Source organism: Peromyscus leucopus, chromosome 6 (assembly GCF_004664715.2).
Source record: "Peromyscus leucopus breed LL Stock chromosome 6, UCI_PerLeu_2.1, whole genome shotgun sequence".
Classification (NCBI taxonomy): Eukaryota; Metazoa; Chordata; class Mammalia; order Rodentia; family Cricetidae; genus Peromyscus; species Peromyscus leucopus.
The window spans coordinates 62,562,591-62,584,122 of NC_051068.1; the positions used below are offsets into that span (position 1 = coordinate 62,562,591).

The 21,532-nt window shown below is 44.3% G+C and overlaps 1 protein-coding gene across 4 annotated transcripts in view; it reads right to left on the reverse strand.

Moving 5' to 3' along the window:
- Fam160a1 (family with sequence similarity 160 member A1) overlaps positions 1-21,532 on the reverse strand; it is a 271,043-nt gene that overhangs the window by 33,517 nt on the left and 215,994 nt on the right. For all 4 annotated transcript variants that reach the window (XM_037206702.1, XM_037206701.1, XM_037206703.1 and 1 more), the window contains one exon: positions 2,552-2,719. In XM_037206702.1, coding sequence (XP_037062597.1) covers positions 2,552-2,719 — 168 coding nt within the window. The remainder of the gene's footprint in view (positions 1-2,551; positions 2,720-21,532) is intronic.

A 21,532-nucleotide genomic window follows, 5' to 3' on the forward strand; every position in this document is an offset into this window, starting at 1 on the left:
TTTAGATTGCTCGCTGTGAAGGTTAGTGTTATTGCCAATGTGACAGACCCTAAAATCACCTGGGAGGTGGACCTCTGGGCATGCCTGGGGGGATTATCTTAGCAACCTTGATTGATGTTGGAAAGCCCATTTTAATTGTGGGCCACACAAAAGTGAAGCTAGCCCCAACATGCACGCAGTCATCCTTCTGTGTCCCTGACTATGTGATGTGACCGGCCATTTCAGCTCCCGCTGCCTTGAGGTCCCTACCACGAAGAACTCTCCTCTGACATAAAGCAAGCACTGCCTCCTTTAAGGAGCTGTCTCTGTCAGAAAAGTTTATCCTAGCAAGAGGAAAAGCAGCGTTCAGACACTCGCTTTGTCTAACAATAAAGCTGATTTTGTACATGCAATTGTATTTTTGCAGCCTCACCGACCTCATAGCCCTTAGGGTTTTGTTTTTTGTGGGTTTTTTTTTTTTGCATATAAGATCATGCCATCTAAAAAGCAGGCAGCTTTAATTATCTGGGTCTTTATTTGCTTAATTATATAAACAGAAGCACTGCTTAAATAATTAACAAGCACACTCTTACCTTACTCCTTTCTTAAGGGAATGCTTTCTCCACTGTTAGGTTTTAGCTCAGAGCTCATAGATAACCTGGCTCAGCTTAAGGAAGTCCCCCACTATTCATGGTCTGCTGTGTCTAGAAACCATCATTCTCCTCTGTTCTTGGAAGCTTGATTATTGTTTTTCTATCTACCTCAGACAAATACAATCAAAGAGTTCATGCTTTTTTTACTGGCTGTAGTATCTTTTTGATACTTAGTGCTGTATCTTCAAGGTTCATCCATGTGGTAACATCTCAAAATAACTTATCCTTTCCCTTGTAATTTCTTGATCTTCTAGGTATTTATGAGTATATTGTTTACAGTATGTATATATATCTACCTACCTTTGGATTTCTCAAATTTCTGTCAATGTTGTTTTTAATTTAAACTCACTGTAATCAGACAATATACACGATTTCAATCCTTTTACATCCATTGAGCCTTGTTGTTGGTTTGATTTGGCTTGTGGTCTGCCTTGGAGAAGGCTGAATGTGGACCTTGCTCCTAACAGGTGAAATGCTAAATGAGATTTTTTTCCTAGTATACCACTTACATTTCTGGAGATGAATTTCTAAACAGTCTTATTAAATAAGAAACACAGAGCCAAATACAGGGGTGAAAGCCGTAGAGATCAGGGAAATAGTGAGAGCCACCAGCTAGCCTTAGCTCACCACGCCACCGTAGCTTCCCAAGAGAGCTTCTTCCTGTCTAACCTGCACTTTTATTGCCTTGCTGTTCTGCCTTCTCATTGGCTGTTAGCCCAGCTACCTCACTTCCTTGTTACTACCTGTCTGTACAGGCCTCCAGGTCTCTATGGTTGGTACTGGGATTAAAGGCGTGTGTCACCACACTTGGTTGTTCCCTAGTGTGTCCTTGAACACACAGAGACTCTGCTTGTCATGTGATTGGATTAAGGGCATGTGCTACCACTGCCTGACTTCTGTTTATGGTTGGCTATACCCTCTGATCTCCAGGCAAACTTTATTTATTAACATACAAATAAAATATCACCACAAATTTCCTTAATTTTATTCACAGTTATTTATTTATTTATTTATTTATTTATTTATTTATTTATTTATTTATTTAATTGAGACAGGGCCCTGCTATGTATCCCAAGCTAGCCACAGGTCTTTCTGCCTCAGCCTCCTAAGTGCTAGATTACAGACCTGTACTACCGTGCCTGCCTCCTGGCTATGAATACATATAATATAATACATACAATATAATATATTTTTTCCTTAGTAGTTGCTTTTGTTCTTCCAATAAACTTATCAGACTCTGCTTTGGATTTAAACTAAGTTAATTCAAACAAAATACAAAAACAGTACTCCTATATAGTTCTGTTCTCTCCTCTCCTCTCTGTGCTATTTTTAAACATGTAACACACATACACTATAAACTCAAAGATAGACTGTTAGATTTTTATCTTTCGCTTTTAAAACAGTTGTTGACATTAAACAGATACAGTCTTTGAGGAGGGGCTGCATTGGGTGACACTCTTACTACTTAATGACTCTTCCAAGTTGAGTGGGGTTCCAAATGAAAACCTGACCCCACAGTTTCCCAGACTTTCACTCCAAAACAGCATGGACAGAGATTTGCTACCTCAGGCCTGGTTACTCCAGTTCCTTGGCTTTCGCTGCGCCTAAGTCTTTATGTTCTCAGAATTTTGTTCCTTCGGAACTGCACTTTGCCAGTCCCACAGAAGGAAGCATCAACACAGACAAATTGAGAAAATTGGGGTGGGGGTAGGGGGGCTCAGTGCCACCTCCCTAACAAAGGGACACCTGACAGGGAAAAGAGTCATCAAATTATCTCGACTCAAATAGAAAGAGGACAACAGCTGCAGCAAAGTGGAAAAGCGGGGAGGGATGGAGGGAAATATTCATAATTTCATTCCCCAAACAATTCCTTTGTGGAATCTGAGTTGAATGCATCCTTCCTCGGAAGCTCTCCTTACCCGAAAAGGGGTGTTGATGCGGCTGGTGAGAGTGTCCAAAATGTGGACATTTTCATGTTGGTGCAGGAGGATGAATCGGAGGAAGATCTCCAGAAGTGCTGGTTCAGAGATGCTGCGCAGGAAAAGGTCCAGGTATGCAGTTGTGGTCATGACCTCCTCCACCGTCACCTGGAACCAATGGCAGTGAGCACAGAAAGTCACCTTCCCGAGCCTGCCAGAGACTCACCCCAACACCACCCTCAACATAGGGACACCGCCATGAAAACCTTGAGCGCTTAGCTGAAGCCGACAACATGTCCAATGCACACAACACCTGCCCTGTAGCTCAGTGGGGAAACGCAAAGACAGCGAAGGCACCCACATGCTCTGACAGTTCCAGTCAAATGCAGTTTAAACCCTATAAAAGTTTTAGTGCATACTCAAAATGGGATGAAAGATTATGAAAAGTATTTATATGCTTAATAAAGGAATAATTAGAAAGTTTGGTATAATTTGTCTCATTATTAGTCATTCAATAAACATTTACTGGGATCCTCCACGTACAAGGAGCAGTAAACATGAGAACATGCTTTATGTTCAGGAAATTGAGCTATAGCAAATTAAATGATCATGTAATAAATTGCAGAAGAGAGGTGCAGACATGGAGTGCTACAGATGTTCTCTCAGATGTGTTTCTGGAAAGCAGCAAGCCAATATTTTTATAAATGAGTACCACACATAAAACACTATTTATAAAGTGCTGTAAGAACTTATTGCTTAATAAAGTAATGGTGACTTTTTTATAACACAAATTCAGATTTTTTTCTACCTATATACTTTTCCTATTCAGAAAAAAAAAAGTCAGTCTTTCAGTGAATCCGACTGGAGTTAGGTTTCTCACAGAGCTGAGGAGGAGAGGCTTACAGTGGAGGCCAGAGGTCAAAGTCGGGTGTATCTCTTGACCACTCTAAACCTTATGGGGTTTTGGGGGGGCAGGGGATATCTTACTGATCCTGGAGGTCACTCATTCCACTAGTATGGCCAATGGCCCCTTAGGGATCTTCCTGTGCCTGCTACCCTCGCCATGGAGTTGCAGAAACACACTGTTACCTAGCATTTCTACATGGATGGTAGGGATCTGAACCTGGGTCCTCAGGCTTGCGTGGGAGGCACTTCACTGACTGAGGCATGTCCTCAGCCCCTCGACCTTAAACATATTGATTCTAAGAGCTACTATGTGCTCCTGTTCTCCTAGAAGCAGAATGTAGCAGCTGATCTTTCTATCTAGAGGTTATCACCAAACTGTTAATGTCTCTGCTGGGCACAGAAACGTCCGCCTTGGATGCACTGAAGTCACCAAATGCACAGTTCCAGCTCCGGAGTTCCAACACCACTCACTGCAAACACCCCACCCCACCCCTTGTACTTGGTTCTCAATGAAGCAGATGGCAGTGCTCTGTGAATGAGTGTGTCTCCTCTTTTCCATTTCTCCCTCCCTTTCCAAGTGCTCACTGTCACTTTAATCGTACCATTACCAGGGCCATTCTTTTTATACGACATTCCTCTTCTCCTTTTAATTTTCAGCTTTAAAAACCCACAGATCAGTTTAGAAACCAGCTGTCCAGAGCTTCAAGATGGGTATAGATAGGCCATGAATGGCTGCATCTGTGAATAAAGGCTTGACACTATCTATTTTGGTGGTTTGAATTACTTTTTATAAGTTCTTGGTGCTCAGCTGTGTTCTGGATAGATGAGTCCAGGTGGGTAAAATATCACAAAATCAGCTGTCTCCTTTCTTCACTCTAATACATAATGAACCTTATGGTAATAAAGCCCAAATGAATTCACTCTTTCAGAACCCACTGAACCCCCACAATGGTGTTCTGAGTGACAGGGCACATCACTGGAGTGCAAACACCCTCGTCCAGCTTGGCAGCAACAGTGTGAGCACACAAGCATTCAGACCGCATGAAGTCGTCCGTCCACTTTAAAGGGCTCTCTGTAGCCCAAATACAGTAAAGGAAGCGGAAGCAGGGAATATCAACCCTGGGCAAATAAGTCAGACTGAGAAAAGTGCATCTCACCACTGTCCTGCTTCTGCAGCTAGCTGCTCCAGCCTGGGGCTTTCTGTAGCTCTCTGTGGGACTTGCAGGGACATGTCTAAAGCTGTCCTGAGGTCTATACCTAACCATCCTACTACAGTACACAAAGGTGCACACACAGAGGACTTCCTTGTAGGTGAATGGCAGCTATTCCTCAAAGATCCAGCAATTGATATCTGCCAGAGTTAAACATAACTTAATTCTCCCATATGCTCCATGCCGCATAATATCCCACCATATACTCAGCACATAAGTATGGAATTACTATATGTTTGGATTGTATTACATTAGAATGCTTGCTTGTAAACACTTGTGTTTGAGTTGTTAACTTGAGTTTCACGGGGGAAAAAAAGTTAAATTAATTTTTAATTAGGCTTAGGTCAGGATTTCCAGCAATTTCTGAAATGACCCTAAACTGTACTACTAACTTCGCAGTAGGTATTTGTGTGACTTGATGGTCTCAAAACTGACAATTATAAAATCTAAGCATCGAGAACTACAGACCGATCTCCCTCATGAACATTGATGCAAAAATACTCAATAAAATATTGGCAAACAGACTCCAAGAACACATCAGAACAATTATCCACCATGATCAAGTAGGCTTCATCCCAGGGATGCAAGGGTGGTTCAACATACGAAAGTCCATCAATGTAATACACCATATAAACAAACTCAAAGAAAAAAACCACATGATCATCTCACTAGATGCAGAAAAGGCATTTGACAAAATCCAGCACCCCTTCATGATAAAAGTCTTGGAGCGATCAGGAATACGGGGAACATACCTAAACATAATAAAGGCAATATATAGCAAACCAACAGCCAACATCAAATTAAATGGAGAGAAACTCAAAGCAATTCCACTAAAATCAGGAACGAGGCAAGGCTGTCCACTCTCCCCATACTTATTCAATATAGTACTTGAAGTTCTAGCCAGAGCAATAAGACAACATAAGGAGATTAAGGGGATACAAATTGGAAAGGAAGAAGTCAAGCTTTCCCTATTTGCAGATGACATGATAGTATACTTGAGTGACCCCAAAGATTCCACCCAGGAATTGATAAAGCTTATAAACACCTTCAGCAACATAGCAGGATACAAGATCAACTCAAAAAAATCAGTAGCCTTCCTATATACAATGGACAAAGAAGATGAGAAGGCAATTAGAGATACATCACCCTTTACAATAGCCAAAAATGACATAAAATACCTTGGGGTAACACTAACCAAGCAAGTGAAGGACCTATATGACAAGAACTTTAAGTCCCTGAAAAAAGAAATTGAAGAAGATGTCAGAAAATGGAAAGATCTCCCATGCTCATGGATAGGCAGGGTTAACATAGTAAAAATGGCAATCTTACCAAAAGCAATATACAGATTCAATGCAATCCCCATCAAAATACCAACACAATTCTTCACAGACCTGGAAAGAATAATACTCAACTTCATATGGAAAAACAAAAAACCCAGAATAGCTAAAAGAAACCTGTACAATAAAACAACTTCTGGAGGCATCACAATCCCTAACTTCAAGCTCTACTATAGAGCTACAGTAATAAAAACAGCTTGGTATTGGCATAAAAACCGACATGTGGACCAATGGAATCGAATTGAAGACCCTGACATTAACCCACACACCTATGGACATATAATTTTTGACAAAGAAGCCAAAAGTGTACAATGGAAAAAAGAAAGCATCTTCAACAAATGGTGCTGGCATAACTGGATATCAACGTGTAGAAGGCTGCAAATAGATCCATATCTGTCACCGTGCACAAAACTTAAGTCCAAGTGGATCAAAGACCTCAACATAAATCCAGCTACTCTAAACCTGCTAGAAGAGAAAGTAGGAAGTGATCTTGAACGCATTGGCATAGGAGATCACTTCCTAAATATAACACCAGTAGCGCAGACACTGAGACAAACAATCAATCAATGGACCTCCTGAAACTGAGAAGCTTTTTGTAGAGCAAAGGATACGGTCAACAAGGCAAAGCGACAGCCTACTGAATGGGAAAAGATCTTCACCAACCCCACAGGTGACAGAGGACTGATATCCAGAATATATAAGGAACTCAAGAAATTAGACATCAAAACGACCAACAGTCCAATTGAGAAATGGGCTTTAGAATTAAACAGAGAATTCTCAACAGAGGAAACCCAAATGGCTGAAAGACATTTAAGGAACTGCTCAACATCCCTAATCATCAGGGAAATGCAAATCAAAACAACTCTGAGATACCACCTTACGCCTGTCAGAATGGCTAAGATCAAAAACACTGAAGACACTTTATGCTGGAGAGGTTGTGGAGCTAGAGGAACTCTCCTCCACTGCTGGTGGGAATGCAAGCTTGTACAACCACTTTGGAAATCAATATGGCGCTTTCTTAGAAAATTGGGAATCAATCTCCCCAAGATCCAGCTATACCACTTTTGGGCATATACCCAAGAAATGCTCAATCATACCACAAGAGCACTTGCTCAGCTATGTTCATATCAGCATTGTTTGTAATAGCCAAAACCTGGAAACAACCTAGATGCCCTTCAACTGAAGAATGGATAAATAAATTGTGGCACATATACACAATGGAATACTACTCAGCAGAGAAAAACAATGACATCATACGGTTTGCAGACAAATGGATGGATCTAGAAAAAATCATCCTGAGTGAGGTGACCCAGACTCAGAAAGACAAATATGGTATGTACCCACTCATAGGAAGATACTAGATGTGGAACAAGGATGACTGAACTGCTACTCACATCACCAGTGAGGCTACCTGGAAAACGGGACCCCAAAAAAGACATGGAGAAATGGATGAATCTACATGAACAGCCTGGTCATGAGTGGGAACAATGAAGAGCGACGGTCGAGGGAAAGAGAGTGGGAGATCCTAGCTGGATCAAGAAAAGAGAGGGAGAACAACGAATAGGAGACCATGGTAAATGAAGACCACATGAGAAGGGGAGGAAGCAGAGAGCTAGGGAGGCCCACGGAGATCCACAAAGATACTGCCAGAAAAGACTGCTGGCAATGGACGAGAGACGGCAGGAACTGACCTACTCCGGTGATGGGATGGCCAGACACCCTGTTAGTTGTGCCATAAACCCCATCCAAGGAAGGTCTGAGGAATCTGGATGCAGACATCCATGGCTGGGCCCTGGTGGAGCACTGGGATTCTAATTAGTGAGAAAGAAGAGGGTTTATATGAGCGAGAATTGTTGAAGCCAGGGTTGGATAAAGCACAGGGACAAATAGCCAAACGAATGGAAGCACAGGATCTATGAACCAAAGGCTGAGGGGCCCCAACTGCATCAGGCCCCTGAACGGGTGAGACAGTCATTTGGCTTGATCTGTTTGGGAGGCAGCCGTGTGTTGGGCCGGGTCCTGGGCTTGTTGCATGAGTTGACTGTTTGAATCCTGGGACATATGCAGGGACACTTGGCTCGGTCTGGGAGGGGGGGACTGGTCCTGGCTGGACTGAGTCTACCAGGTCGATCCCGGTCCTCGGGGAGACCTTGATCTGGAGGAGGTGGGAATGGGGGGTGGGATGGGGGGAGGGGGAGGGGGGCGAGAGTGGGAGAACAGGGGAATCTGTGGCTATTATGTTGAACTAAATGATGTTGTAAAATAAATTTACTTAAAAAAAAAAAAAAAAAAAAAAAAAAAAAAAAATCTAAGCATCAATCAATTATAAACCACTGAAAAGGTTCCACATCCTACAGCATTAAATATTCAGTCAAGAATTAATTTTTTATGGGAAAATAAATAGGCACATTTGTCACTAGGTAACTTGGATTTCATCTTAATAAATGGCAAAATTGTATGTGCTACAAATAATTGTTTTACATAAGTTCATGACTTATTAATATAAACATATAATCTGTATACCTATTTTATATACCTACTGTGGTAAAACGTGTAAAGTCCCCTCATAGACTCATGGGTTGGACACTTGATCTCTATCTGGTAGTACTGCTCAGGAGGCAGCGCCTCACTGGAGGTGTCATTGATGGAGACCATGAACCCAGCCCTGACTCCTGCCCTCTCTGTGTCCTTTCTGCTGACACTGTGTGACTGATTCCTCTGCTGCCGCCCCTTCCCCACCATGGTGGATTGTCCCTTCCTAGACTATGAGCCAAAGGAAACCCTTCTTTCCTCTGGTTGCTTCCTGCTGGATGGTTAGGGCAATGAGAAAAGTAAGGAATACATCTGTATACCCAGCGTCAGCTAAAACGGCCCAGGCAAAGGAATTCCAACCAGACAAACACCTAAGAAGCCTTGTTCAACACGTGTCCTGGAGGCTCTTCCATCTGTCCTTTCTCATTGTTCTCTCTCTCTCTCTCTCTCTCTCTCTCTCTCTCTCTCTCTCTCTCTCTCTCTCTCCCCCACCCTGTGTGTGTGTGTGTGTGTGTGTGTGTGTGTGTGTGTGTGCATGCATGCACATGCACACATGTGCTCTGTAAATAAAATGTTACTCAAGCCTCCTCCCCATCCACTGTGCTACCCTCTCAACCCTTAGCTTTTGACACAGGCCTCCCTGTGTAGGCCAGGCTAAACTCTAACTAATAATCCTCCTGCCTCAGTCTCCAAAGCATTAAGATCACAGGTGTGTGCTACCACATCTGGGGGTAGGTACATTTTTAGTGAAGATCTCCAAAATAATTAATGCCACTCAACACAGCTAAACAGGAAATGATGCTCAACCACAAACACGGAGTTCAACTATTCACATCTACTTGACTGCAACATTGGGATCGCTTGATGGAACCCTCAACCAAAATGATCAAGACAAAAAAATATAAATAGAAAAAAAAAGCAGAGAAATGAAATCATTCCAAATGGGCTGACAGTTAGCTCCTCTGATACTAAGTCTCTAACTTTACCAGCACTGCTGAACTGACATGTCCCGAGACTCCCAGAAGCGCCTTTACCACAGGAGCACTACATCAGCTATCCCCACTGGGTCACATGTGACCTTAATAAGCTCAAAAAAGCCCAGCAATCAACTAGCTGGAATCCAAGTCCGTCCTCAGGGGCCAACATGAAAGGGGGGTGTTGAGTAGCTATTGTTTACTACTCTTAGGCTGGATAAATGAAAAGATTTTATTTCTTTTTAGAAATCAAAGCTGTCATTAATAAGCTAAGAGGATTTAAGGAAGCACTTGGGGGACAGCATTTACATAACATGTTATAAATATTAAAAACCCAATCCCATTAAATATCAAGTTGCAAACTCTTTATAGATTGAGGTCACACTTACCTTAAACTAATACCCCAACCCGGAAGCCCAGTGGTCCTCTCCTTCCACCTCTTGCCCGCACTGTATCCTTCAAAGCCTTTTATCCCAGAAAAGCTTTTCTGCCCCATTATCGTACACTCAGAAACTTCTCCTAATCCTCCCAAATAGGCAACGTCCTTAATGAGGCTAAGACTGAGAGCCTAAGTGTGATCACTTGAAAGCTAACGATAACCACAGAGGAAAGACACTCAGCCTGAGGAATGCAAAATGGAGCCTTCTGTTAGGATTCCAGAGCAGCATTAGCAAAGCACAGGAGTCGCAAACTAACTAGTCGATGATGAAGGACAACGAGCTGTAGCATGAGGACCTTTTGTCTCATAAGGCTGTCAGTGTCTACCTTGTTCTATAAAGGATGGCAGGCAGCTACCAACTTACACAAAACTAGCCAGCTATACAAATTAACTTGTCACTCAAATTAACAATGTCTATACAATGTCTCAAGCTGCAGCTTGAGAATGTTATTTCATATTAAAAGGCAGGCCATAATGAATGAAGGAGCATAGTGAAAACTCAAATTCCACCCACTCCCACAATCATCCTTGATAGGATAAAGACAGCCGTGACCTGAAGAATCAATACACCTGCTGCCTAGGCACTGCCTCTGCTTGCTCCCCAGCCCACGTGCTAGGACGGAGGCCTTCCTTGGGGACTTGGTTTTAATACTGTCAGTCCCATTTGGTCCATTCGCTGAAGCGAATCTTTCTTTACCCACTTTCTCCAGCTTCCCTTAGCCCTTGCTTGGTTCTTTCTTCATGCCAACAGCCTTTGCCAGCCCCTTAAAGTTGTGTTTTCTAAAAAACATAGCTTGAGACTGGGTGAATGAATTCAATTTGCTGGTTCACTAATGGTTTAGACCATTTTCAAATAGAAAATGTAGTAAGTGCGAGTACTGTTCTGGGGAACTTAGGCATATATATTTTGTTAGAAATACAGACAAATTGCACTGTGTGCAGGCGCTTCACTGGTGTGCCCAGGAAATGTGATATGCCAGTGTTCAAAGCCCTGAGTGTGAGAAGCACAGTCATCCGACAAGCAGTACCTCCATACAGCTCCAAGTCACTTGTGCGGGTCCATTGCCACCAGCGATCCAGCTCTGCCTACAGCTCAGCAAAGTGCACAGAGTTGACCCCAGCTTTCTGAGCAGGATGGCAACTGAATTTATAGTCATCCTACTTCTTTTTATCTTAGCCTAAAAGCTCCGCCCTCCTTTATTAGAATTTCAAGCCTTTGAGAAACAGACAAAATGGACCGCTATTTTCTTTTTAAAAGGAGATGGATGCCACATTCTAGTTCTACAAAGTCAAAACTCTATACAAAAAAAAAAAAACAAAAAAAAACAAAAACCAGCCCAGCCATCATGCCTGCACTGCAGCAGCACATTAACTCGATACGTAGGAGTGAAATTGAGCATATAGACACTCTGACCCTTCTGTAATCAGCTCTACTTGGGTGATCCCATTTGCATCTAAATTAGCACCAGTGTCCTCTCTGTGATGACTGGTTTATATGTGTCTTGAAAAATAAATTTCCCATCTGCTAGCTGCTTCTTTGTGATCCAGTCACATTGGAGCAAGCAGATGGATCCTACCTTCTGTCACTCAGGTAGGTGGCAGGCAGTGGGGGTCAGGTGACTGTGACATCCTCTATAAGACAGAAGCCACCTTTCTTCGGCTTTTTCTCTGGTGCAGAGGAGTAAACTAAGTAGCTGGTTCCATGGGTCCATGGTGAGTTCTCCCACCCCATGGTTCCAACCAGTGTGGAGAAACAGGAGGATCAGCAGAGCGAGAAGGGAGACTTGTTACATCACAGGAAAGAGAACTGAGAAAGTCTTTACTGAACCCATGCTGAAGCCCACCAGCTGCTGCCAAAGAAGCAAGCCAATGGACAGGAAGCTTGTCCACTGGGGGTAGCCTGGGGCAGTGGCTGGAGGGACTCTTCACAGCCACCTCTCCCTTCCAAGGACACAGACCCCCAGATTCACATTCAAGTGCAAAAGGGGAGACAGACGCCCTGGTTCCCAAAGAGTGGCCCACCCCAGACTTCAGCCAAAAATTCAGGACAGGAAAGATTCAGTTACTCAAGGTCTGAAAATAGTCTGTAGTTGCTGAATCACGTCCCCTCCTGTCTCCCTTCTGCTCTGCCACCTTAAGGCCACCCAGTACACTGATGCCACTGCCAGAGGCAGGCTGAGAAGGATGGAGGTGACATTCAATGTCATCCAGTTGAGCTACTTATTCCCAAAATACTTTAAAAAGAAGGAAGTGGAAGTGATGGCTACATTGAGGACGTCTGCAACATAGTATGTTTTAAATGAAAGCCAGCCTCAACCTTTTTTCTATACCCGTTCTGTTTTCAGGGCAGATGGAGACGGCCTGCCGTGCATACTGCTGACGCCATAGAGATGGTACCTTCTGGGGTTCCTGACTTGACCCACCTTTCAGGAGTGGCCCCCTCTTCAACAAACATCTGTTGAACACATTGAAAACTCAGCACTTAGCGATGAGGATGGAAAGACAGCCAGCGCCATGCTGTTTGCTATTGCACACAAAGGCCAGCACCGGGACCATCTAAGACCTGACTTAGGTCTGTCCTGGGAGCCAGGGAGTCATGCTAGAGCCAGAGAGCATGGTTGCCAGTCCTGGACAGACGGCGGATTTTAGAAAGAGCACAGGGTTTTCAGGTGGGCAGACCCGGGGGGTTCAAACCTAACAGTTTTTACTGTGTGGGCTGTACTGTGCCATTTATTCTCTCTGAGCTGCTTCCTCCTCTGTAAAGTGGGGATAACCACAATATCTAGAAGTATTTGAGAATTAAAGGCAATGCCTATGCATCTCAATGCAAGATGGGACTAACAGGAACAAAATGGCTGCTATTTTCTGATTTGGGGCATCAATTTAAAATAAACCGAGGGTCGGGTGAGCAGAGGTACTGGTGACAGTCAGGACGAATTTACGTTGGGAAGTGGCGGGACACTACAGCAGCTCTTCCAGAAACAAGCCCTTCTAATTCTCCTTGCCAGCATTTTGCCAAATTAGGAGGGGCTGTGGTCACTGCAACAGATAAGCCCAGGAGACTCCAAAGAGTAAGTGTGTCCTAGGGCAGGATGGATTTACCAGGGCCATTGGATTCTCTAAAACATGTTCTGTTTGCCATGTTCACCCATTTAAACCTCATTCTAATCCCACAGGACCGGTTGAACAATAGTTTAGAGAAGAAATAATAGTGAGGTTGCCAGCAGAAAACAGCCATGTCTAAGAGATCTCTGCTTGACAAAAGGGTTGGCCAAGGTGAAGTCACTCTTCTTATGACACAAAGATGTTTTTCTCTCTTGCCCTTCACAAACCACAAACCAACCCCCACCACACACCTCTCTGGAGCAGTTGGCAAAGGGCTACTTCTAAAGCTTCTTGTCCCATATTATATGCATATTATTTGTACCCTCTGGCTTCATAATGCAATTTACCAGACAATAATTTAATATATGACCCAGCATAATTAAATTCCATCTAATAGAGTTCAGCTGTGGAGATACTCCAAGTCAAGAATGGTAAAATGTGTCTGTAATCCTAGCATGTGGGAAGCCGAGGCATGAGGACTTGAGTTCAAGGAGGCTATCCTGGGCTGCATAGGAATTTAGGATAGCCTGTACATACTAAACAGAAAGAGGAGGAAGGAAGGATGAAGGGAGGGAGGGCATACCACAGACAGTATGTAAGAGTAGATTTCACAGTCTAACTCTGGAGCCAGAACTGGTAAGAAAACTGGGGTGGGGGTAACTCAGAAGCAAAGATGGGAGGGATATTCCAAAGAAAGTGGCGTCTATCTCTTCCTTGTTTCCTCATTGTTTGATAAAGACTCTCCCTTTGGGATCCAAATTTACTATTTGCAACATGAAAAATGATAAAAGCATCATTGTCCATCAGTTGCTGAATATCCCCTGAGCATTAAGGACTCTGCTAAGCATATTATTTCAGTCCATGGCATCCATGCAACCTTTCAGAACCAACTCCAATGACCCAGACAGAAGAGAAAAAAAAAAATCTCTCCTGGAAAAGCAGTTCCTCCAGGAACAGGGTTAGAGAATGTGGTGGTTTGAAAGATAATGGCCACCATAGGGAGTGGCACTATTAGGAGGTGTGGCTTTGTTGGAATCGATATGGCCTTGTTGGAAGAAGTGTGTCACTGTAGGGGTGGGCTTTGAGGTCCCCTATGCTCAAGCTACACCCAGTGACACAGTTCACTTCCCATGGCCTGTGGATCAAAGATAGAGCTCTCAGCTCCTTCTCCAGCACCATATCTGCCTGTATGCCATCATTTCCTGCCATGATGATTGTGGACTAAACCTCTGAAACTGTAAGTCACCCAAATTAAATGTCCTCCTTTATAAGAGTTGCTGTGGTCATGGTGTCTCTTCACAGGAACAGAAACCCTAACTAAGACAGAGGAGGAGGAGGAGGAGGAGGAGGAGGAGGAGGATGTCTGAGGCTGGCCCACTGAGTCACGAGTTCCTGCTATAGCCTCCTCTAAACTCAAAGACCAGACTACTGTCTCTGGCCATACAACAGGTCTGGAGGGCAACCCTGTGGATGCACTCCAGTGTTCCGTGGCCTGCCCTCACTTTACTAAGTGATGGTGGAAATGTGCGCCTGTGCCCAGTGCAGCTTTCCATTCATACAAATTTCCACTTCTATCTTTGCAGCCAGGTCAGTGCCATTTCTCAGTCTTCTTCTTCATGTATTTATCCATCCTTCAAGACTGCCAACTTTGCGTAGAAACATGTACATCCGACCCACTGAGCCAATTCTCAAAGGACACCGTGCACTGTCAAGTGCTCAGAGCATAATCAATAAACAGACTGAGATGCACACTGGGACCATGTCACTAAAGAAGAAAAAGAAATAAAACCTGGTGTCCACAGCCCCTGTTGGGGCTGATATCTGTAACAGGAGCATTTATTTGTTCTGAATAATGCTTCATTGAAAACACAGACCTAACTCAAGCCATACTCTTGAATGAGAGCACCTCAGAAAAGCGACCCACTGCGAAGAAGAAATGCTTCCTTGGGCTTTCCCTCCATTTCTCTCCCAGATTAACACAACAGTCCTATTCAGTCCTGGTAAGGCTGCCTCCCGACCCATGAGTGGAGGGGAAATGTATGGGCCAGACTCTCAGCCAGCAGCTGACTCCAGGAAGGCAGGATTGCCTGCCATGCCTGTATTTCACCCCCAGACTCCATCTGCCTGCTGGGCTAAGTGCATCATTTTGGGGTGAAATTTTATATTTAGACCAATTTTCCCAGGCATGAAAACTACAGCAAAAACAAGCTCTGGTGACAAAAGACAGATTTCGCTCCTGGCTTATTTTCCATGAGCGACAAAGAACTCTCCACACAATGGTGAGACAGAAGGAGCCCAGGTGTCTGCCAGAACAAATTCAATAATTCTGGTCGTGGCCGTTCTCCTCTGTTTTCCCCAAACCTGCTCATCGTCTGGCACTGGAGAGTCACAGCAGAGCATCTCATCAGAAGGCAAGTCAGAAAGAAATGAGGAGCAACCTGTCCCGCGGGAAGTCGGTGTGGGGCAAGAGACACCCATGGCAAGATGGTTCCCAGCAGGCCAACAGCCTCTGCTGAGTCCCTGGCCCTCTGGTTTTCTTACCACCTGCCTGAAGAGAAACTCACAGGCATGGCTGCTGATGGGTTTTGGATGCTCTCTTAGGACGGTGCATGGGAAAGAAGAAACGATTGACACCAAACTTGAGACTTTTCCCTCTTGTGTCTGTCTGCACTTGTTCCTGAGGTGCACGCCACCTGGCTCCCATAGATAAGGCGGGGCTTTGTGTGAGTTATGTTTTGCATCTTCTGTGTGCGGGAGGGTGGGGCCAGTCCCATCGTCTCCTAATTCCGAGGCTTAAGAACCGCGTTCTTTGGTGTGGTGTTATCGCTCCTGTGCACTTGTTGAAATTAGAGAGAGAAATCTAATTTCCCGTTTCAAATCACAAGTAACTGGAAGCTTAATTTATCATCCTAATGTCCTCTCCTACAATGGGAAAGAGGAGACACGAGACATGGCAGAGAGGTCAGCAGATGAGAATACCACAGGACCTGCGTTAGCCTCTAAGAACAAACTCTGCTCCTCGGAGTGGTAAGACCATAGATACCCGTGTGTCACCTCACTTCTGTGATTCCACAAGTAGTAGAACCAGGAAGAGCTGCAGCTGAAGGGACAGAATCAGGCACACCCAGGGGCAGTTGCTTAAGGCCACCCGTGGGCTTCCGGAGACCCACCTCCGAGCCAACAGCAGCCCGCCCGCACAGGGCATTTCGTCAATTCGTGAAAGGGTCTCCTTGGATGGAGGTAGCTCTCCCCGGCCTGTGGCTGGTTTGGCTGACGGTCTGGTCAGAGCTGAGGGTGTTTCTTACCACTGAACTCGACCCCTGTGCTGTCTGTGGAGACAGCCCCCGCCGAGGCATTAAGTCTAGAGAGCAAGATGTGAGCTCATCTCTCCCTGCAGTGCTGCAGACTGCTCTGGTGCATGCGCAACTCTACGCCATGGCTTCGCGGAGCCTGAGTCTTCCCTGTACTTACGATCCCAGAGACGGCCAGCTTGCCATCAAGAGAAACCCAACCTGTTAATACCTAAGAAACTCTGAGTGTGTCGGAGACACTGTGATATGTCTTCCCCACGGCCATTCTCCCCTCTTTGCAAGAAACCCTGACTTTAAAGTTTAAAAACAACAGGGGCTGGAGAGATGGCTCAGAGGTTAAGAGCACTCCTGTTCTTCCAGAGGTCCTGAGTTCAATTCCCAGCAACCACACGGTGGCTCACAACCATCTATAATGAGATCTGGTGCCCTCTTCTGGCGTGCAGGCATGCATGCAGATAGAACACTGTATACATAAATAAATAAATCTTAAAAAAAAAAGTTTAAGAACAACAACAACAACAAAAATATGTTTGCTTTGTATCCAGCTGTGGCTACCTATGTCCTGATTTGGGGAGACTATAAGTGGAAGCCATGTGAGGCATGGGAAAGGATCTTTGAAGGGAGATGTCTATGATCACAGCTTAATCTATGCAAACCAATACAGAGGTTCTCTAAAAATAAGATGATTGCCTTTGTAAATTTTAATAGCTTCTCCTCCCTAGCATTTAGAGCAGTGCCTGGCATATACTGGGTGCTCAAAATAAATGTGTTGAAATAATTAATAAATGAACATTTCAGAATACAAGAAGAGCAGCCAACACTGACAGCTCATAATAATACAGAAATAGAATGCAGTGACCCAGCCTCCAAACAACCCTCCAATGCATGACAGCAGGGTTTCCAAGACTGATTACACCATGACTCATCATAAAACGCATACTGAACAACACACAGCACTCACCAGCACTAACCACAGTGTGCATCCTGATATTTATTTGGTTCCATTTTAAATGCTAATCTTGACCCAAGGTGACTTTACAATTCATTAACATGATGACTCAGTGCTTAAAAACTGTTTAAAATATAGATCTATATAACCTTCTCTACTGACTTTTCTACTAACAAATAAGAATCAGTGCTAACATTTAATTTCTTAGTTATAATTCTAAAAAGCTTTAAATATAATGAAAAGAAACAATGGCATGAATAATCAAAATAGCATGATTAGTTGTGACTGGAATTTCTCTCTAAAATAAACATGAAAACACAACAACACAACACAGTTCTATACTACACAACACCACACTATACAACACAACACCACACAACATGAGTACAGAGGCCTTCCCCCAGCACAGGCAGACTGGGAGCTATCCAGCACAGCCAGTGCTGACCCACTGTCCCTGACCCTATCCCAGCTCTTGGTGGGGTCCACACTGGCAAAGAGCTGCCTCCCCTCCCAGCACCCATCAGAGCTGCTGTCCTCAGGAGCTTGGCTTGTAATGGTCTGTCCTGGTGACTAAGCACTGTGGTAACTGTCCTTGATCTTTGAAAATGAGCTTTCTTTCTCAGCTGAGAGTCTCTCAGGGACTATGGGTAACCATTTAAGGTAGCCGAGAGCACCATGGCATAGTATTTAAAATGATCTGCGGTGAGAATAGAAGACACTTGCATTTTAATGCTTAGTGTCTGGGGCCACAGGCAAGCCAATCACTTTGTTGTCTTGGTGGCTATAGGTATAGAACAAGCTCACACACTCTGTAGTCTTCCACAGTGGACTCACACACACAATAAAGGAGAGGTAGCAGTGAGATGTAGCAGAAGCATCCATACAGTACCTTCCTCCACAGAATCTGGCAAAAACATAAGCAGTGAAGCTTTCTAAGATAACAGAAACATACTTTGGAATGCTCACCGGACCATCTAAGGCCAACATAAAGCTGCCAACTAACCTTCGATGGCTAATCTAAGACCGAAGGCTGCAGATGGCTTACAACCAATAAGATGCCTCATTTCTCACACAACCATTCTCAGCTGTAAAACAACAGTATTGATCTAGAGGACCACTGTCTCGGTTCTGAAATTCTGAGAGTCTCCAATTCTGCATCAGTGGCTTGAAACTCAGAGCTAACGTGAATTCTGCATCTTAGTGTCTTACTCTCTAGCATAAGAACACACAGCCAGTACAGTGAGAAGGATGCTCACTCTTTTGATATATTTACTCAACCAATAGTGAATTTACTGAGTGAACTACACGTACACATCACACAAGCAGCTGGAGAAACACAGAACAGAATGTGTCTATCCCTGGAGGTACTCATGTGCTGGCCGACCAAGCTCATACAATGTCAGAAGTGCTAAGTCCGAGCTCTTGATCTCACATGACTGCTCAGAGGTGGTTTCGAGATGAGAGAAATCAATGTGTGCTCAAGTGCAAAGCTTGTCTCAGTGTGGGGCTTGTACTGGGACTTAAACCGTATACACTCTGGGGTGGACAGGCAGGAAGTAGAAGGGACAGTCCCTCAGGAACACAGGGACAAGGACAGACTCTGCAGAGTGTGACAACAAGGATCTGACTTAAGATTTGCATTTGGAAACCACAGAGCAGCAGGCTGGGTGGGGCCAGGTGAGATGCGGTTTGCAAAACCAGGAAAAGGTGTCCAAGTTGTCCTCTGCGGGAAACAGGGCCTGGGGTGTGTTCTTTGGAATGGGGCAACAAATAATAGCTGCATTTCAAAAAGTGTGTGTGGCCACTCATAAACTTGCTGGAACTAAGGAAGGGTAGACTTTTGAAGACTGGGTAGGGAGTGAGCTCCTGGCATTGTGCTTCCGGGCTGCCTCTTTCAGCCTTTCTCCCCAGGGAATGATGGCAGACTGAATCTATCCCTCCCTTCCCTGGAAGCCAGGCTTCTGGCAGCAAGCACACATTCTTCCATGCTTCTACTGCAGCTTCTATGCTTGCCTGATTCTGGGGTTTAATATTAGGAAACATTATCTACAAGAACAAGCCCTTTAACATTATCTACAAGAACAAGCCCTAGTCTCCAGCATGAATTCCCAAAGTCATGAAGATGCTATCTGGTGATCCCTGCCTGACTGATTTTTTCTTTTTCCCATTTCCTCAGAACACAGGTAGGGAAGACTCAGAGCTCAGGCCATATTGACTTTTCTAGAACTTTATTTCAGGTTACTTTGGCTGCAAACTCAGTTTACACTGATTCACACAGATGCGTTTTATTGTCAGGCTGAGGGCATCAGTGAAGTGGGTGGTTCTCCACATACTGCTAAGTCGTGGCAAATGACAGCAGCAAGACGAACTCATGACAGCATACGGGCAACCCCAACAGTGAGTCTGTACAGAACCCCAAAATGATGGCTGTTGTATGGAGCTCTCACCACCCTTAGTCACTCATGCCCCTTCTCAGCTTCCCTAATGGCCCTAACTTTCATGGATTTCCAATGCCCCCACCACTCCATAGCAGGTATAACATGTCAAAATAAACACTAGAAGTCATATTTTTCTCATTGTTCAAGTAAAAGTCTGTATTCTATACCCTCTGAATGAGCAGCAGAATGTGTGAACAGTAAAATTAATTCTGCTAGAGAGCAACATAGTTTAATATAAAATGTCTCCTAGAGGCTCTATGTGTTGATGCCCAGCTGGTGGCACTTTTGAGAGGTGACAGGATCATGTGGACAACTACCTTCATCAATGGAACTCATTGATGAATTAATCCACTGATGTGTTCACGGGTAACTGGGCTATTAGGACACAGACTTGGCTGGAGGAATTAGGTCACGGCGAGGCATGAAGGGCGTTTCTTTTAAAATTATTTATTTATGTATGCATATGACTGTTTTGCTGGCATATATGTTTACCATGTGCATACCTGGTGCCCATGGAGCCCAGAAGAGAGCATCAGACACTCAGAAGCTAAAGTTACAGACTCTTGTGAGCTGCCATGTGGGTACTGGGAACTGGACCCCTGGATCCCTGAGACATCTCTCTAGCCCCTGAGGGTACATCTTATTTCTGAATCTTGCCTGCCCTCCCCACTCCTTCCCATCTTTGTTTCTTTCTCTTAACCATATGCTTCCCACCAAGATGTCCTACCTCAGCAAGGGCCATCAATGGTGCCATGTGACCATGGACTAAAACCATGAATCCTTCCTTCCCCACTTAGGTTGTCTTCTCAAGCATTCTGTCACAGGGCTGAAAACGACTGGTTCAAGGAACTGCATGTTAAGGGATTGACATGTGATGAAACTACGGCTGATCACGTGCCGACTGTGGGGAGCGACATTCTGAGTATGCCTTTCTTGGGGGAGCTTCTTTCAACATCTCTTTGTCATCCCCACCAGACAACAACTACACCTGGGCCATGAAACTGCTATTTCCAACAGAAGAAAGGAATGTTGTTAATTATCATCTTAATTAATTATGCACTATTTGTGATAGTCCCCAAATGACTACTATTCAAGGAACCCTAGTTCTTTGGCAACAGTGTGTTAGGTACTAGAGGCACATTATTGGGGCTAATTCTCCTTGGTCCTTTAAGTTAGTTAGTAGGAAAACTGAGACTCAAAATTTTGTCCCCCAAATACACAGGAAGTGGAAGAGACCAGTCAAACCAATGTTTCATGGTCTTTATAGCATCTGAGAAGATGTCAGGACAATATTCTAACCATTTTTCTGAAAACAGAGCAGAAATTCTTCAGACTTGAACCTTGGTATCAACTGCTTGGAGCAGGTGGTCAGACAAGGTCTTCTACGGTACAGAAGCATGTCCCCACACTCCAGAGGACTGGTGCCACCCCCTGACCTCTCACCATTCCACATGCCCCCTCTAGCCAAGTCAAATCAGTGAAGTTTGTTAGGCCAAAGAAAACAGCACAAGTGTCATATCAGGCCTCTGTTCCAGAAGCTTCTTCCAAGAACTGGTTGGGCACATGACCTTTGAAATCCACAGGTAAAGGTGAAATTCGGTATTAAACCACACAAGATAAGCAATTGTCCTTAACCTTTCCTCTTGAGTTACTGTAAATCCCAGGAAGATACAAGCTTCCAGGGACAGCTCACTCTCCCAGAGGAGGCCAATTCACTACGAAGGCAAGGCTGTGCCCTCAGCATTAGCAGCTTGGCAATCTAACACAGCATTGTAGAAT